The sequence below is a fragment of the Rhineura floridana genome, chromosome 16 (assembly GCF_030035675.1).
Source record: "Rhineura floridana isolate rRhiFlo1 chromosome 16, rRhiFlo1.hap2, whole genome shotgun sequence".
Lineage (NCBI taxonomy): Eukaryota > Metazoa > Chordata > Lepidosauria > Squamata > Rhineuridae > Rhineura > Rhineura floridana.
Window position 1 is genome coordinate 31512347 of NC_084495.1, and position 19998 is coordinate 31532344.

The window sequence follows — 19998 nt, forward strand, 5'->3', positions numbered from 1 at the left end:
AGAACTTCACTCAAGCTTGCTCTGGATCCCTATAAGGATTCCGTTAATCACCTAAAATATATATATGAACGTAATTGTGATTAACCAAACAGAGGTTTTTATTGTATTAACAAAACGTTTCAGCTTCCGCTTTCATCAGCTGCTAACATACAAATGCTGTTACCAAGGTGGCAGTTATAGAGCTTTGAGGATGGACTGCTCAGAGGGGCTTCATTTGCAGAAGCTAAGTAGTGGCGGTACTGTCCTCCAGGTTCAGACCAGGTGGTGCCAATGTGTCCAGGGAGTAAATCCAAAAGTTCTCCCTTTTAGTCAATGCTGCTGGATCTGCTGGCATCTCTATCACTGTAATGGAAAAGTCCAACAGATATATTTTATATATATATATATGTAACTTGTTTTTTATGTTTGCTTTCTTTTCTTTTAGTTAAAGTCTTTTGTAAAATGCTTAGAGATATTTTGCTTGAATAAGCCAGGGGGCTAGCCAACATGGTGCCCTCCAGATGTTGTTGGACTGCAGCTCCCATCATCCCTGATGATTGGGACATGCTAACTGCAGCTGAGAAGTTGGACTCGATGGCTTTATAGGCCCCTTCCAACTCTGTGATTCTATGATGGAGTCCAATATCTGGACAGCACCATGTCAGCTACCCCTGGGAGTAAGTGGTATACAAATTGTGTTAAATAAATAAAAAAAATAACTAGGGAGGCGAAACACTTGCCTTCCACATTTTGTTGACTTACAACTCTCATAATCCCTGACCACTGGCCATGCTGGCTGGGGCTGATGGGAGTTGGCGTCCAACAGCATTTGGACGTCCACAGGTCCCCCACCCTTGCATTGTACCATCAGCTATCATAGATGAGCCCCCACTTTATCATACCCGTGATGTGGATTCTTGGTCCACTAAAACTCTTGCTACAATCAATTAATTAATCCTTAAGGAGCCACGAGATCCTGCTGTCTCTCCCCTGGCCCAACACACACATCTATCAATACTCCCTGTCTTATAGTTTGCAGTTTAAGGTACATTTAATGCTATGATAAAGCAGGATATTGCTGTGTGTATTTTAAATACAAGCAAGGGCATAGCTTGCCTTCTGAAAAAGGGAGCTCCCTGGCAAATACTGGTAGAATTCTCTCCTTCCTGCACTGAAGTGTGTGAAAGGGGAGCAGCCATACTGCAGGCCAACATTCTGTCCATCTACACCTTACGTTGCTTGCTGTTGGCCACTGTAATTCATTTGTTATGTCTGCTTTAGATGGTAAGGCACATCGGTTGGAATCATGCCTACTTACTCATTTTACAAAAGCACCAAGTTAGTTTAAGTGCTTGATTAACACTCCCACTGCTATAAGAGGTCAAAAAGTGTCCCTTTCCAGATTCTTCAGATGGTCCCAGTGCCTCCAAGTACCTCTGTACAAACCCATGATCTTCTGCATGCCAATGAGCGATGGCCCTTTGCTCAAGGCATGCTGCCTTGGAAATCACTGGAAACTGAATGTCACTGAGAATTGCAGTGTGTGTGTCTCTCAACTGGCATCAGGGTTGAGCATCATCAGGCATCTGCAAAGGACCAACCACCAACAGGGCCCCCATAGTTGACCTCCAGAGTTCCATGACCCTGGTACTTCTTCTGGCTATTGCTGCAATTTTCACCTGCACTCTCCAAGCAAGCGAGCACTTGCAGAAGCAACGAGAAGCAGCAGCCTCCGCTCACCTAGCCCTCTCCTTCTGGAAAGTGTTGCAGATTGGATCAGAAGGGGGAATGGGCCAAGTGAACAGGGCAGCCAAGTCGAATGCAAGCAAAAGCTATGGGGCTGGCATTTTGAACTGGAAGTCCTTCTTCCACGGAGCTACGATCCCCCATATAATCAAAAGAGAATGATCAGCCAGTGATGGACAGCACAACAAAAGAAGGACGAGGGACATTTGCATCTCACACAAACAACTAAAAATATTGCCATACTACTAGAAACCTCTTGCCGCTAGACAGGTTTCCTAGGGGTAGGGATTGGCTTTAGCTTCATGGCAAGCATCTCTATTAAAACAAAAAGGAATAGGTGGCAGGTGATAGGGGAGACCTCTGCTAGTGAGGTGCTGCCAGTCAGAGTTGACAATACTGGGTGAGATTGTCTGGGTGACCTGGGCTAAGGCAGTTTCCTATGTCAACATATTTTTCAAATGCAAACTAAGGAAAAAATGTGCAGTACATATATGACATTTTCTCAATTCATTACAGAATGAACCCTTGAACCAAAGCCTGGCTTGCCAAAAGCTCTTCCATGGAGAGAGGCACAGATGACCGTTTCAAGAAACCGGACACAAGACAATGATATTCCAAAGTCAAAGAGTTATTCCTGAAGATACTGCTGTACCGGCAATCTTGAGCCTTGCATTCTAAAATTAACAGTGTTTCCTGCAGTTGTAGGTCTTACATTTATGAAATTGAATAACACATTGAAGGAGTACAAAGCTGCCTTGCTGAAGCCACAATTTTAATAAAGTCATGGAGGACTGGAGTAGAACAATTTTATTTAGTTATGTTTGTTTCCCTCCTTCCTCTCCAAGGAGCTCAGAGTAGAGGTGGGGAGTCTTTTGCCCTCCAGATGTTGCTGAACTACAACTCCCATGGCCATTGTAGTTCAGCAACATCTGGTGCGCCAAAGGTTCCCCCTTCAATAAATGTAAATTAGCCAATGGGGAAGAGCCATATCTCAATGGCAGAGCATCTGCTTTGCATGCAGAAGACCCCAGGTTTAACCCACAAGGGCATCTCCAGGTAGGGCTGGTAGGGACCCTGGAGAACCCCTGCCAGTCAGTGTAGACAATACTGAGCTAGATGGACCAACGGTCCTACTCAATATAAGGCCGTTTCCTATGTTTCCTGTCTTATGTATAGCCTTTATTATTGAACAATTTGGCAACATTGACTGAGACTGATGGAAGTTGGAGCCTCACAGCATCTGGAGGGCCATGTGTTCTCCATTCCTGTGCTACAGGGTAAGATGCTGCCAAGGCCAATCCACTGGTCCTAGGTGTAGAATCAAGTGCCACTGCTATACGATGAACGAATATAGTTCACTGCCTCTTGTGGGAGTGAATTCCCTAGTTTAACAATGTGCTGTGTGAAGACGTACTTTCTTTTAGCTGTCCTGAATCTTTCAGCATTCATTGGATGTACATGAGTTTTAGCGTTGTGAGAGAGGAAGAAAAACTCTTTATGCCATGCATAATTTTACAAACTTCTATCATATCACCTCTTTCTCGTCTTTTGTCTAAACTAAAAAGCCTCAAATGCTGCAACCTTTCCTCATAGGGGAGTCGCTCTGTCGTCTTAATCATCTTGGTTGCCCTTTTCCTTTGCTGCCCGGCTTATGCTGTCTGATAATAGTTGGTCATCTGAGGGTTTTTTTAAAATTATGTGGCTTTTATTGTGTATATGTAATTTTTATAAACTGTGTTATGAGTGCTCGGGCTAACCCCCACTCTGGTTCATTTGGAGTCGAAGGAGTGGCAAGGCCCTGGAATATTCTGGACTACATTTCCCACCCCACACAACCTGTTTTCTGACTCTTTGTGCCTTCCTAAGTACTGTGAAATAAGGACAAGAAGCAAGGATCATCTTCTGGCACTTTTGGAGGAACGTGAAGATCCTGATTTAAATGTTATCTCAAAAATGTTATTTTTGGCAGACTTCCCCCATGCCCAGAACAATCCTATTGTTCAAAGACAGCATTAGAAAGCAGCCTTAGTTTCTCTGAGTGTCAGCAAGAAACTCACATATAACATGAGATCACTTCATACCCAGACTCTCCTTTTCATGTTGATTTGTACGAGGGAAAGTGTATTTAAGAGCAGTTTTTTGAGACCCAAAAGGGCAATCTGAGCTCCAACATGTGTAAATATACTCTCAAGGAATATGGCGCAGGACTGCAGGCCACAGAATGGGAAGGAAGTCTGGGTCTCGGTGCAAACTTTGAAGCGAAGAGATTCCTTCCTGCTTTTGGTCCAGACCTCCTTCACACCACTTCAGCTGTGTTCCATTGCCTGTGTTCCATATGGGCCTAGGATAGGTAATATCTGCTATCTTTCATTCCTCATAGCAATAAAAAATGTAAATGTACTGCCCTCAAGTCGATTTTGACTTATTGCGACCCTATGAATAGGGTTTTCATGAGGCTGAGAGGCAGTGACTGGCCCAAGGTCACCCAGTGAGCTTCATGGCTCTGTGGGGATTCGAACGGTGGTCTCCCAGGTCGTAGTCCAGCACCTTAACCACTACACCACACTGGTCATAGGAAAAGACCATGGATTCCTAGGAAAGACTGGGATAAGGGGAAATGTCAGCCTGTCGGCCAGCACCAGATTGTAGGGGCCCTCAAACGTGTCAGCTGAGTGTCGGATCTTCAAAAATGTAAATGTACTGCCTTCAAGTCGATTGCGACTTATGGCGACCCTATGAATAGGGTTTTCATGAGGCTGAGAGGCAGTGACTAGCCCAAGGTCATCCAGTGAGCTTCATGGCTATGTGGGGATCCGAACCCTGGTCTCCCAGGTTGTATTCCAACACCTTAACCACTACACCACAATAGGGACCTTTTATTTCTTTAGTGTAAAGTTATGAACGGGTTAGGGTATTAATGATTAATGCTGCCATGCACCCACTAATTTTATCATGCCATTATTTTCTTCTCTCTCAATAAAAGAAAGTTTTGTTTCAGTCTGGTTTGGATCTGTATTTTGGGGGTTATACACATACACTATTTAGGCACATTTCAGGGCAAAGCGCTTGTTTTATCCCTCCTCTTAAGGAGGTGTGTTTAATGGGACATGTGGGTAATAGGTTTACATACTTAGATTCCCAATAGACATGTGTCTTAACCATTACTTTGATTTTTTTTATGCAATCATAGTGTAAAATATTTTTTTATAAAATAAACTAAGGAAACTGTGTCCTCATGCCCCATCTTTATTACTGCGTGATTTCAGCTGTTTCACGTTCCTGTATCTGTCTTCACAGAAACTGATACACGATGCAATTTTGAAAAAACACAAACACAATGTTTTTAATAGCTTTAACAAAAAAGGACTGCCAAACCCACAGCAACTTCCAGGGGACAGGCAAATAAAATAAACAAAATAGTTTGCTTATACCACCATCTTGTGGCTGTTAATTTAAAGGACATCTAAGAGCTTTCCCCAAATGAGTTCACAGAAAGGTTCTAATCTCTGGCAAAAACAACAAAAACTGAGGCATCTGGTTGGCCACTATGAGAACAGGATGCTGGATTAGATGGGCTGTTGGCCTCATCAAGCAGGGCTCTTATGTTCTTACTCTTGTGACATCTTAAAGATATCTGCCATTGATCCTGGGAAGCTGCCTTCCACTGGAACTGTTTCCAGTGTTGGCTATGACTTTCAAAACTCTGAATTAGACTTCCTCAACCTGGCGCCCAGATGCTATTGGAGAACACCTTCCATAATCTCTGACAATTGGCTCTGCTGCCTGGGGCTGATGGGACCGGTAGTTCCAAATATCTGGAAGGCACCAGGCTGGGGAAGGCTGCCCTAAATGCTTCGGGACCAATTTATCCAAAGGTCTGTCTTTTCCCGTAAGAGCTCACCCATTCACTGAGTGCATCAACAGTTCCATAATATCCCTTCCTTTAGATGGGAGGCTAGTTGTTATTTGAGGCAGGATCTTTTCAGTCGTGGCAGCCCTAGCCTTCCCCACGAAATTTGATTAACACTATCCCTGTTTTCACTTAGATGGCAAGACTCAAACTTCTCTTTTGTTATGGACTCTTCCTCCTTGAGGGATGCTGCTTATTTATTGTTTTCCCTCCTTGAATGATGATGCTTGAGTCTGGAACTGATCTTGGTTTTTGATTCTTTGCATTAAGAAAAAATCATTTATGATTTTATGCAAGCTGTCCTGAGCACTGAAAAATGGAAAGGTGGAGCATATACATGTTTAAAATGAATAAATACCGGGGGGGGGATAAGTCAAAACAGCAATGAGTGCTTTATTTGCCCTTTTTCTTCTTGCTTTTACATTTCTCAACATCATCTTCAACTGAATCTGCAGACTGGCTATCACTGCTTTCATCATCGTCACTCTCATCGCTCTTGTCACTCTCTTCACTTTTTTCTTCCTTCTTTTTTGAGGGGGCTCTTCGCAAAGGATTAGCACATGGACTGAAACACCATAAAAACAGAGAGAAAATGTGTATTTCCAGGTACACGCCTGATCCAGTAGATGATGGAGTGGGTACTAAAAGCATAGGAAACTGACTTACAGCATATAGTCATAAGGATTTAGCAGGAAGGTCTGTTCTGCAGAGTAAAGGAATTGGGCCTTTGGAATTCCCTCCCCTTAAACACTAGACAGGCACCACCTCTGTTGCTCTTTACAGAGCCTACTGAAGACCTTCCTCTTCCAATGAGCCTTTTAAGAAGAGACCTTATTCCAGCCTGCGTCTGTATTGGAACTGTTTTTCAAAGGTGCTTTTGTTGTTTTATGCCTTGTTGTTTGCCACCCTGGGCTCCTTTTGGGAGGAAGGGTGGGATACAAATTAATTTGTTTTGTTGTTCATTTGGGCCTATTTACCCACAAAAAATATATATCAAAATTTAAAAAATGTCAATGCCCATGCACATTCTAAGATGGAAACATGCTTGAGAAATATTTACATGGGGCACAATCCAGCAGGCTAATTTCCTGTACAAGCCCCATTTAAAATGGATCGGTGCAATTCACCATGCTCTTGATCTGCTCCCATTCATTTTTATGGGCCTTGCATGAAAGATTATCCTGGATGGGGTATGCCCATACAATAGTAGTCTCCCTCCAAAACCCTTTACCCAATAGCAGCAGAAAAAAATGTATTCCCCTCCCATTGTTCTTTGCATTGTACATGTCCATTTGATGAAATCAAAATCTAGAGAGCCTCGCCCACGTTAAATAGGTTTTCTAGGCTTTCCCCTTTAAATCTCTATAGTATTAACCCGCCAAATGCTTTTAGAGCATTTAACATTTAAGAGGTTTGAGAGTACTTTAACATTTAAAGGATTAATACTACAGAGATTAACAGGAACTGAGTGTAATATGCTTCCTTAACTGAACTGGTAAAACAGAAATTAAAAGGGAAGCCTAGAAAATCTCTTTAAAGAGGGCGAGCCTCTCTAAGCTTTAGTTTTAAATTCTGTAGGCTTGGTTCGCTCGCTGGAGCTAATCCAGTGTCCGGGAAGTCCACTGAAATATGGAGCAAAACAATCCGCTCCACAAAGGTAGGACTTAGGTGGATTCTTTTAAAATTCGGTGCTGAGTCCAATTTCAGTGGAATTCCGGCCCATCCCTAGTCAGGGATTATAAGAGTTGTAGTTCAATAACATCTGGAAGGTCAGAGGTCCCCCACCCCTGCAAGTAAACCCACTCCTCTAATCCTCTTTATATATGAACAGGGCAGACACATCAATCTGTCACATATGATTTGGTCTTCAGAAAGCCGAATACAGAGATAGGCATGAAATTCTTTACTCAGGCAATGCACCTGCAGATGAAACACACACACACAGAGCGCGAGCGAGCGAGCAAGCAAGCACCTTGGTAATTTCCCAATACACAGTACACCCTTGCAGATGTGCTGAAACGTTATTGGACCCTGATGCTGAAAGAGGCACCATCTTGAAACTCGAAAAGATCATACTATCATACAGTTTCGCTTCTTTGGATGCATTCAAACATTTCAAAGAGGGTATGCTAGAAATTAAAATGATTCAGCATCTAGCTAATTATGGCTTTTTCAAAAGGCCTTTTAAAGCAACATTTAACATTCCTAGGAATAGCAACTGCACATCCGCTGAAAACTATGCCCTCCCCCCCTCCAAATCACTTCAACTTTGATATAAATCCTATCTAGCACACATTCATTTTCTTAGCAGACAATTCCTCACTAATTCTCGGCTCTGGATTGGAGACGTGCCAATGGCTCTGCTTGGCTATCTGCAGTTTCAGTGCCGAGAGCAGAGGACATTGTAAATGCAAAGATTCACGCAGCAGGAGATCCGTGTGTGAAAACTTTCAGCAAATAACCATCTGGTGAGTAGAGAGGAAGAATGCCTGGTTGCGTGGTTCCATATGTACAAACAAGGCAATTTCTTTTTTATGCTCGACGATTTGATAGCCGAGCAACTTTATGCTAAAGTTTGTGACTGAGTGAAAGATATTAGAGTTGTTCGGTGGATGGTGTGGCTGTGTTTATTGGTGGATGTGTCAGAGGTGTGGGAGTAGAACGAGATGAGTGATATGGAATGAGCAGTAGGTACTATATACCTGCAGAGATGAAAGGCAGAACTGAGATGCAATGAGTAGTATTTTGTGAGTCAGGATATCCCTTGGTAAAAGGAAGGCTGGAAAGAGAAGGGATCCCCAACTCTAAATATGTTTTCCAAATGTGCTGTTACGTCTTTTGAGGGAATTTTATTGTATTATTGCATTGCACCGTTTTGTTTAATTTTTCATTGCACTGAATTATGTTGTAGTTTCTCAGTTTCATTGTTTGTTTTATATATAGTATTTGTTATTTTAATGGGATTGTTTTGTTGAGTATTGACCGAACATGGCCTATCTGCCCAACTATCCAAATACTGTCTACTGCAGGAGGTAGCCAATGAGATGCCTTCCAGATCTGGCTGGTACTACCTTGGCTCCCCCAGAATGACATTACCTCTTCTGGGTCTCAGGCCTTTCTCATCACCTGCTTCTTTTTAACAGGAGATGCCAGAGGTTGAAACTGGGACCTTCTAGATGTAAAGCATATGCTCTGCTGCTAAGGATGTAAGAAGGCACTGACTTCCGTTCGACCTTGTATTCGTTGCATGCAGCAGTGTTTCCATTTCCCTGCAGTTTGGCTTCCAACAAAAACTACATTACTTGTCTCGCTATCTGCTATGGAAAAATGTTATGCTATCATTCCGTATTACACACTATTCATTTCAGTGCAACGGAAACACCATGCACATTGGGAAAAAAGTAGTCAATGATGTATTGTTACATATCCTTTGTGAAATGAAAACAGCAGCAACAACAAATAATTGTATTTGCTGGATTGATTTCCATTCTGGACATGGGATGAATTAGCAAACATCAGCAATTTCTGCTCCCATTGAAATTCTCCAGCGTCCCTATCTGCCACTGAATTAGGGTCCCTCCCTCTCCCCTCCAATGCATTTTACTTGAAAATTGTAGGTTGTGAAAGTGCTGAAGTACATTAGAAATTTTTGTTCCCACCACAGAGCTACATTTTTGCTCAGAAGAAACCATCTCTTACCTCTTCTCTACTATAAAACAGCAAAACGGAAGACATACAAGAATAATCAGTCCTCCTAGTCCGACGCCAAACATCCGCAACGTCTGTTCAGGGCCTGTTATAGTTCAATTAAAATCAGCTTGACTTGTTTTGACCTACAGCCTAGTAAAGAGTCAATTATCATCAGCAAAAATAACTGTCAGGACACTTAGACGTTTATGCTACAAATAAGATTGGGGGGGATGACATGGTACAGCCCTGACCTGGCAGGTTGCACATGCTTACCACTTCAGATCAAAGCTAAGGGATCACATTTTTGAATGCTCCCCTAAGTGTTAAAAAGTCTCTGCAACTAGAAAACTAGCACAGCAGTAAGATGGCTGTCCTAGAATCTCTCTCTCTCTGAAGAGAGGTTGTTTTTTTTTAATGTGGAAGAGGATTTAAAATTGTTTCCACACAAGTGGTCTGAAGCGGTACAGCCACTTTCTCGCCTCAGGACTTCTACTACCTCTTTCTACTGCATGTGTAGACCAGATGCCAAGTTCTGTAACATCAGTTATTAACCTAAGGGGGGGAAAGTGGGCTCCTGCTGGGAGGAAGGGTGGGATATAAATCAAATAATAAATAAATAAGAAGTTTATTACTGAAATGTAACCCCAATTTCAAACTTCTCAGATGTAAACCAACAGTTGCATTCCATCATATTTAGAAACCTAAGACTACATCATCCAGGGAGATCTGGGTATTAACTGTAAAAAGACTAGTTTTCAATAATAGTCCATTTCCCTCCTATGGGGAATATGCCTCCAAAGTAACTTCCTTATCTAACATCCACTTTAAAATGAATGCATTATCACAGTTGCAGTTGCTGGACTACAGCTTCCATCATTCCTGACCATTGGCCTTGCATGATCGGTCAAGGGAACGGGGAGACAGTTGATTTAGTTTATACTTAAAGCTGAACTTATCAAGTATGCACTTTCTGAAACAATATGAAAACTGAAACACAGCCATCCTTCGAAATTCACACTTATCCAAATTTTGCGATGCAGTTCGCCAACCAAGCAATGTTTACAAAAGTGCATATATTAAGGACAAAGTGTGCAGAAAATGAATTTATTGGTGGCAATAACATACAAAAATGCATGATAGCAGGATAAATTGATTGCAAAAAAGCATACAAGTCAAAAGTGCATACAAAAATGTACTTGTTAGGAGAAATTCACACTAAAATGCTAAAGAATTTTCATGAGGATTTTTTGTTAAAAATATGCAAATTGCTGCAGAAATGTGGAGAACTGAATTTAAGATTGGAAAAATGAGAAACTGAGAGAACCGAAATTGACAGATTATTCCATCACTAGCAGGGGCTAATAAGAAATGGAGTCTAGCAATATTTGGAGGCACCAGGTTAAGAAAGGCTGCCATGTCACAATGTAAATGGGGTGCTCCTGGATCAATCTTTGTCACTGAAGGGCCAGGTGACTTCAGTGGCTAGGAGCGCTTTCTTCCAGCCAATGACCTGGCTCATGATAGCTAAATTATGGTAGTCTGAGCATTGGTAATCTCCAGATTGGATTACAGCTATAAACTCCATGTAGGGCTTCCCTTAAAATTGGTCTGGAAGCTTCAGATAGTGTGGAATGTTACAGCAAGGCTGCTGAGGAGAGGTCCTATCATCAGGGCATATCAGCTGTGCTGACAGAGCTGCACTACCTGCCAACATGCTACTGGGCAAAGTATCAGGTCTTGCTATTGGTTTATAAAGCCCCGAACACCTTCAGACCAGATTACATCTAGGAATGCATTACCTTGTATACCCCTACCAGGTCCCTTTGATCCTCAGGAAAGTCACTTTTAGTTGTGTTGTTTGCTCCCCGTGTTCATCAGGGCTTTTAGTGTGGTGGGGCAGGTGTGCTTCCAATGAACATCAAGCAGGCAACTATAGTACTGGCATTTAGATGCCTGCTTAAAACACACCAGTTTGCTCAGGCTTTCCCTCAGGGGTGATCCAGCGGCACTTATGCATTAATCTGATCTGCTGATATACAATGAGTTTTGTACTTGTTTTATGAATGTAGTTATATTGTTGAGTTTATGCATTCACAGCCATGAACTCTTTTTTCTCCTTAACATTGGTGGTATGTAATTTTTTGCAAACAAACAAAAGGCACATTTTCACAGTGGTGGTTGGTGCCCACTGGGACTGGGAGGGCGGAAGGCAGGGAGCCCAACGGTAGGTGGAGCCAGAGCCAATAGCAGGCAGAGCCAACTAGTTCTGGTTTTGTCCCCATCCTTCTGCCTGCTGAGTTCTGCAACACTGAGCTAAGGAGGAGGAAGCTGACAACAAAGGCCTAGTTGTAAATAAGAAGGTAAGCAGGTGAGGGCTGGCTGAGAGTAGACTGAGGTTGGCCGGGCAGTGCCACAATAGCCCTAACGAAGCAGCCTCCACCGCGTTTTCCTCTTCAGTTCCAAAAGCAGTTTGCCGTGTGGCATTAGAGCAGCCTTTCCCAACCAGTGTGCCTCCAGATGTTGTTGGACCACAATTCCCATCTTTCCTGACCATTGGCAATGCTGGCTGAGGCTGATGGGAGTTGTGGTCCAACAACATCTGGAGGCACACTGGTTGGGAAAGGCTGCATTAGAGGGAAGGAGGCTGCCTGTTTGAGAAAACGCACAAACCCAAAAGACTCCGAATATGGAGTAGAACCACTTGTGTAGTTTTTGGACCCATTCTATGTTCATTGTAAATTTAACTATGATGGAAATATAAGAATCTAAGATAAGCCCTGCTGGATCAGCCCTAAGGTTCACCTAGCCCAACACCCGTCTTCCCAAGAGGCTATCTAGATGACCCCAGGAAGCCCATAAGAAGAGATAAAGACAACAGCCCTTCCTTCCTACTGTTCCCAAAACCGGGTTTGGGTGCGGGGGAGAGAAATAGCAAATGAATTCAGTGACGTGGAGAATGTGACAATTGAACAGGGCAATAAAATTGCCCATTACCCATTGCAGGAGGTAACCAGATGCTGTCCCAAGCATTTGTGAGATCCTGGAGTCTAAGATGCCTGCAAAGAGTTTGCCTTTTGTCAACAGATTGGTAGGATGCACAGAGTGTGCACTCCGTGGGCTATGAGCATGTGTTGTCTATTTACAAATGTTATGCATCCTGAAGCATTCAAGTACCTAATTGCTCTATGAACAGATCACTTGATGGAAAAGAAACTCTAGTGAAGAATGCAGGAGAAGCAGTGATTTAAAGATGCATTCCAAGACTCAATGGAAGTCACAGTATTTGTGTGCATTGATAATAGAAATAACACCCCTGTCTAGCCAAGGGGTGGGGTGGGCCTGTGGCCCCCTCCAAATGTTGTAAGGCTTCAACTCCCATCAGTCCAAGCATGGTCAAGGAGGATGGAAATTGCAGCCCAGCAACATCTGGAGGGCCGCAGTCCAAGACTGTTGATCTGATATAGTCCAAGACTGTTAACTCTGACTGGTATTAATTCTCAGACAAGTCTTTTCTAGTGCTGCTAACAGAGATCCTTTTTAACTACTGTGTGTAAAGCCTGTGCTCTAAGCTATAGCCCTTCATACTAATTTAAGAGCTTTCCAAATGATTGATACGTCCACAACAAACCTGATCCTGTATCTATATTACTCTGCAGTGCCACCTAGAAAATGCAGCAACAAGGTCTTGGCTGAAGGTGGCACCTTCAAACCAGGAAAGGCATAAGAAACAGGATGTATCTGTCTATAGAGATAACGGAAAAGAGCCCAAAAGGCAGACAGCCACTTACGGTCTTTGAGTGGAGTGTAACAGTCCAATTGAACGTGCTTTTTGGAAGAGAAGCAGCATTTGTGTTTCAAGCACAAAGTCTTGTTGATCTTCTCTCCAGCTTGGCAAGGAACCACTGCTTGATTTTCTTTGGGTTGACATGCTTTGGGAAATAATGCAGAATTGTAAGATTTCAGTTCCAAGACCCATTTAGACACAGACACACACAGAGAGAGATATCTTCCAGATTGCTAGTTCCATGTAGAGTGGTCATGTGTCCTACTCTACAGAGAATAGTTCTCAATGGGAAGGTCTGGCCAGTCTAAATCCAGTTTAAGGTAAAGAAGGGAGAAGAGAAGCATTGAAGTTGGCCATCAACAGTCAACACCTAGGACAATAGACCGAACAGGCACACAAGTCACCTGTCCACGGGTTTCTCCACCATGGTTCATTTCTATTAAAATCATAGGGTTGTATCCAACTAAATTCTATGCAGAGTAGACCCACTGAAATGGCCCATTCATTTCAATGGGTTTGCTCTGAGTACGATTAAGGTTGGATACAACCCATAGTAATTATTCTAAGTTTGCATCTATATCAGGAGTGGGGAACCTTCCAATCCCCCATGTTGCTGGACTACAGCTTCCATCAGCCTTGACTATTGGCTGTGCTGGATGGGGTTGATGGGAGATGTAGTCCAGCAACATCTGGAGGGCCAAAGATTCCCCGCCCCAATTTATACATACAAATTCACTCACATAGATCTGTGTCCTCTTTTTAGGGGACATATGTCCACTTTTGGGGTTGATATGTAAGTGGCCACTGTGTTCTCTTGTGCCCGTCTCAGAAGTCTGTTGAGAGCAGCTTCTCACATAGATGCAGCAACTCCAAGCAGGGGAGAGATGGTGTAGCAACAGGAAAACCAAGGGAGGGGCAGGCTTCAAGGTGGTGCTTTTGAAAGCATGATCCATTGAAAATATGACCCAGACCCAAGAAAGTATGACCCATTGGCCAATGTAAGTGTGATCAAATATGACCCATTGAAAGCATGACCCATTGAAAATGACCCAAGAAAGGATGACCCAATGACCCAAGTATGACTCCTTGAAAGTGAACCAAGTAAGTATAACCCAATGAAAGGATGTTCTTGATTGAGCCCTTTGGACTGGAGTATCTGAGCAAGATACAGGGAGATCTTTTCCCTCTGAAGGAAGTCCTGTGTTCAGAACACACTGGGCAATCTATACATACTAATGAACTACTATGTCCAAGTGCCAGCTTGAGGCCTGCTTCTTCTTTTGCTCTTTCCATCAATGCTACGGCCAGGAAGCAAAAGAGCCATGACCCTGCAACGTACAGCAAACTATGGTTTGAAACCCACCAGTATGTTTGTGACAGCATTACCTAATGCAGCGTTAATGTGGGCTGTTAACATGGGTGGATGTGTATGGAGAGCCTCAGCAAATAAAGCAATGCAGAGCTGGAGGCCAGACTGCCCTCCACAGCCATAATTGTAGCCACACGTACAATTTGTGGCTGTGAAAAGGTTCAAGCTGAGGGGGGGGGAGGTAGTCATGGTGGTGGGGCTCCGAACAGAGGTCATGGGATGAATCCTGTAAACAGTAGCTAAAGGTGCCCATCAGAGAGCCAGGAGGATTACCCCCCATAATTCTGTATTAGGTTTGAAATTGTTTTAGTTGTTACATATCAAAATGTGCTTCTCCCTCTCCTCCCTCCCCCTCTTTCTCTATATGGAAATGGACTACCATCCTGACTTATGGTGACCCTATGAATAGGGTTTTCATGGTAAGCGGTATTCAGAGGGGTTTACCATTGCCTTCCTCTGAGGCTGAGAGGCAGTGACTGGCCCAAGGTCACCCAGTGAGCTTCATGGCTGTGTGGGGATTCAAATCCTGTTCTCCCAGGTCGTAGTCCAGCACCTTAACCACTACACCACACTGGCTGTCATATATATATTTTATAGTTTGTTGTAAAATGCCTAGTAAGTAGCATATAAATTCTGTTAAATAAAAACATAAAAAATAGTGTCTGCCCTCCCTCCTTCAACCTCATCAGCATCCAGTCATGACACCAGAGGTTGCTAACCTTTTGGGGGTCTGCAGGGACATTAGCAATCCAGAGAAACAGTTGTGGGCACCACACACATATTGCTGCTGCTGCTCCCCCCTTCCCAGATAGAACCCTCCTGAAATGTCCCCCTCACTGCAATTAGGCTTGGGGGGAAAAGCATTTTATTGGTGAAGGCTCTTCTGAAGGTGCATGCGTGTCCATGGGCACTATATTGAGGACTCATGCACTACAGCTTAGCAGAAGAGTGCAAGGCCACTTCCATTGGTCTGCTTGGCCCAACCCTATGCGCCCTTGGACTATGGCAGGAGTGGGAGAGAGAGAGAGCACAGCCCTTCTTCATCAGCCTTCCCTGACCGACTTGTAGTTTATATTGTCACGTACCACCCCAATCCCTGAGCAGTGAGAGATGTCCAGGGGTCCCTGCGCTTGCCCAGGGTTTGGTTTCCTTGGAAAGAAGGTCAGTGGAGACTGTGGTGTCTTTTAGGAAATACGTTTTTTATTTAAACACATTCCAACCTGAGCTTAAGATGGAGGGGTTCAAAGCATCAGCAGTCCAATAGCTGTTGCATTTTCCATCAGGCTTACAGGAGGCATCCTAAAGCCTTGGTGCAGAGAGCCAGCCTCTCTGCCTGTCTCCATTTCCCAGCCTTTCCTCAGACTCTACTCAAACCACTTGACCTCAGGAAAGGGGGGGGGGCTCTCCTGAAGCGTTTCAATAACAATAGGATCTCCCTGGCCCATTCGCCAGTTAATGGGCACTTGATAGGCCCATTAACTCACCTGGCCACTCTATTAGATTAACAAAGGAGACTCATCTGACCAGCAGAGCAGGTTTCTCAGCTGCAGAGCCCACCTTCAGGTTCAGGATTCCAAATCAGAGGCTGGAAGGGAACTCATAGGAATCATCTATCTCAACTCCCAAACCCATAACAATATATTTAATACACACAGAGAGACACACAAGATATATACCTACACATATATATCATATATATATACTAGATATATGCATGCACACATAAACATGTACACACACATGCACTCCTTTTTCTGTTGATATATAGTGTTGCATTGCTAGATCAGGATCAAAAGGTGCCTCTGGATATTGCCCTCTCCTCTGGAAAAACGTTTGATGTCTACAATTAATTCTGCATTGGGAGCACCTCAACCAATCCAAACTACTGTTCAAACTAGCTTTGCATATCCAAGGTGGATTTGGGCTTGCACTTCTTGAACAAGATGCTTGCTATGTGGGGTGACTGATCCAGACCAAGCGCAGCCGGAACATGGAAAGGAAGGAAGGGACAGTTTGTAAGGGCAATCCCACTTTATTTCCTTTTCCAAACAGGAATGTAGCACTCTGTGCCTAGAAGAGCACCCTCAGTATAGCCTAGCCAAGTGATCTTTCACCGACGTTCTGCAGTAACAAACTCAGCATTGCAAATCCACACAAGAATTTGGAGGGAGGGGAAGAAAGAAATATGCCACAGTTGCACTTACTCACTGGGTTGAAGAAGTTTACCAGCTGCTCAGATACAACTTCTGATTTTGTCCTCGGCTCGGTGGGAGTGACTTCAATTTCACTGAAAACATCTAGGGCTGGCAATGCAGAACCTGAAATGCCCAGAATGATTCAAATGGCAGTTTGGCAATTCACGGAAGAATCTGTTCCATAATACAGCTATCATGATCCAAACCCTCTTGACCTGTGGTCCCACTCAACCCTCCCCCATCCAAACACTTTTCCTCACCCAAACTCTAATCCCTTGGCCATTCTTGGGTACTTGCCGGGCTGGCTACTGTACCCTTTGACCTGGTGGTGCTGTTGGTGAATGCCAGGTTGGTTCACAACAAGATCCTGCTCACTCACACTTTGTGGATGAGTGAGCCAATCTGGCACGTATTACTGAGATCAGGGTGGGTGAGCTGAGCTGAGTCAATCTGACCCAGCTTTGCCCACCCGGTACTCTGTGCAGCACCAAGCCAGGGTAAGGATACTGAAGAATTCCAATACTGGAGGACAAAATTGCCTGTGCCATGTGGACTTGAATGTCACTGTTAAAAGTATCTGTTGAGGTGCGTGATGCGCCATCCTTTCTGATTTTGTGGCATCAGTTTGTTATCGATTCTTGAAGATGTGGACAAGGCACTTGCACCTGTGCAGCTTACATGTTTTCTTGAACTATGCCCATCTTGGCTGGGCATGGAGGATTGGTATGATGGGATGGTTCCCACTGCTTTGAAGGAGGCAGTTGTGTGGCCACTCCTGGGCGAAACCCCTCCCCCCCACTGTGGACTTAGGGATTTATGCCAACTACTGTCCAGTCACCTTTTTTGGGCAAGGTGCTTGAAAAAGTGGTGGTGGTTCAGCTACAAACATTCTTAGTTGAAACTAGTTATCTTGACACATTCCATTCTGGGTTTGGGGCCAGAATCAGCTTTGGTCACTCTGATGGATGACCTTCAGGCGAGGAACAGGGGGACTGTAATCCTGTTGATTCTCCTAGATTTCTCAGTGACTTTTGATATCTTTGACCAAAGAATATGCCTGGTTTCAATGACTCCAGAGTTGGGGGCACCATATTACAGTGGTTTCACTACTACGTACAGGGTCGGTTCCATTGAGCAGGATTGGTTGACTGTGACTTGAACCCTTGAGAGTTAATCTACAGGTACCACAATTTTGTCCCCAATGGTATTTAATGCTGGGCTGGTCATTTAGCAGATTTGGGGCAAGCTGCACAGTAGGCTGATGATATTTAGCTCTAGTTCTCTGTTACCTCTCGATCAGGAAAGGCCATGTATCCTAAACCAGTGCCTGAATGCAGTCGTGGGCTGGATGAAGCTAATAATCCTGACTATTGGCAACATTATGTGGGACTGATGGAAGTTCGAATCCAACAACATGCTGGAGGGCATCATACTGGCTACCCTTGATCTAGCTCAGTACTCTGTGCCAGCAGCAGCTATTTACAGTTTCAGGTAAGACTCTTTCTCAGCTCTATTTGGAGATGTTAGAGCAGGATCCATGAAAGCCAAGAGAAAAAAGTAGTTAAATTTTGACTTTTCAGTCCAAAAGGAAGAATGGGGAGCACTTCGAATGCATTCCTTTTCCCATCAGCCATAGTTGTATACTGTGTCAGGCTCGGGAAAGGTGGGCATTGGTTTACCTGATCATTTTTGGCTGACAACACCCTGAGGCCTGGCAGTCCTAATTAAGCCTGTAGGCCGCAGCTTCCTCACCAATGTACTAAGGACTGAATTGGGGACTTTCTGTATAAAGCATGCATGCTTCATCACTGATTGATGGCCCTCACTAATGTGAACAGTGATGCAAACAGTAGGGAGGGTAGAGACAGAAACCGAGCGGGGAATGACAGCATGGAGGACTAATCTGGAGAACACACTTTCAATTTGCCCAAATACTATTTAGATGGATTGACCCCCTCCCACCAGAGTACAGTTTAGAAATACAATGGCCATGCACTACTTGACTATTTAAAAAAACCAACCGTGGATTTCAGAAGGCAGTGGCTTTACGAGTTTTCCCAAACAATTCCTCCATTGTCAAACGTTGCTAGCTTGCGTTTAAAAGCTACTCTGTGAAATACTCACTTGTGCCGACAGCATGATACAATACACACAAGCATTTTGCTAAAATTTGTGTCACAGAAATCATCATCGGTATAGCTTCTGCAACAAATAAATAAATAAATAAATAAGCTAACGACCAACAAATCCTTATCGGTCCATTGGGGAAAAACAAACTCAAAACTTTTGCTTTTGGATGAGTTTTGCATGGGACAATAATCACGATTTTCACAGGAACCACTATCCAATTTCACACATTTCAGTAGACACACATTGTGGTTCAACAGATGTCAAGGAATCACTCTTAGCAGCAGCCCTGCCTGAGGTGACATCTGAGAGCAAATCTCTCAACTTTTTTTGTTTCAATTCATGAAATGGTGCTTGGATGAAGATGGGATGAGGGCAAGCCGGTTGAGTTTAGACCAGGGTTGGAGAGCCATTCAGACGTTGTTGAACTATACTTCCCATTATGCCTGCCCATTGGCTATGCTGGCTGGGGCTGATGGGAGTTGGAGCCCATCATCATCTGGAGGGGGATGGGACCTCCCTGTCCCTGGTTTAGATTTTGCAGAGGAGATAATTCACATCTCCACTCAGCCATGAAGCTCAATGGGTGGCCTTGGGCCAGCCTTCCTCTCTCAGTTATTGTACCTCAAAGAGGTATTGTGCAAATAAATAAATTGGGGTATATCTAGGCATGCCCCCGAGCTGAATGGAACAAAGCGTAATACAAATGTAACACAAATTCCACTGATACATGATTGAAGAAGCCTTACCTGATGGATCTATGGAGTAAAATTCAAACAATTTGTATAGATTTGCACATAGGTAAAAATCAGAAAAAAATACTTTGTTTTAATCACAGCAGGTACCAAGAACACAGATTTCTTCATATAGGAGCCTGGTGCCTACCATCGCAAGGAGGTCGGTGTGATGGTGTCCAGCACCTGCATTTTTCTTAAGTTCTTCTATTTTTTTTAAAAAAAATCTGCTGCCCTGGTAGTCAATCAATTAAACATTATGTTTCAATCTGATTAAATTAGCTAAACATAGAGCTGGGTTTAAACCAGAGAACCTTGCTCGGCTGTTATGCAGCCAGAAAGGTGACATTCCTGATTGTTACTGCAGAAACCTGCAGCACAATGCTCGTTTCAGAGGATGGTGTAAATCTTGGCTTACTCTACATTGGGGTGAAGGGGCCTCAATATTAATAACTGAACATTCT

The 19998-nt window shown here is 43.6% G+C and overlaps 1 protein-coding gene across 1 annotated transcript; it reads right to left on the bottom strand.

Moving 5' to 3' along the window:
- Nucleotides 1-5940: 5940 nt before the first annotated feature.
- On the bottom strand, nucleotides 5941-18918 carry FMR1NB (FMR1 neighbor). Its single transcript, XM_061598656.1, has 5 exons — nucleotides 18798-18918; nucleotides 16683-16796; nucleotides 13114-13254; nucleotides 9335-9428; nucleotides 5941-6200 (listed from the first exon to the last, which is right to left on the bottom strand). The coding sequence occupies exons 1-5, from the start codon at nucleotides 18862-18864 to the stop codon at nucleotides 6029-6031; spliced, it is 588 nt and encodes a 195-aa protein (XP_061454640.1). The 5' UTR covers nucleotides 18865-18918; the 3' UTR covers nucleotides 5941-6028.
- Between the last annotated feature and the right edge of the window lie 1080 nt (nucleotides 18919-19998).

Excerpts from the sequence above, each read along its gene's own strand:
- FMR1NB (XM_061598656.1), bottom strand. The coding sequence starts at position 18,864 with ATGATGATTTCTGTGACACAAATTTTAGCAAAATGCTTGTGTGTATTG. Across the intron at positions 16,797-18,797 it reads GTATCATGCTGTCGGCACAA|GTTCTGCATTGCCAGCCCTA; the intron begins GTGAGTATTTCA and ends TGGGCATTTCAG. Across the intron at positions 9,429-13,113 it reads TTACACTCCACTCAAAGACC|GCCCTGAACAGACGTTGCGG; the intron begins GTAAGTGGCTGT and ends GAACTATAACAG.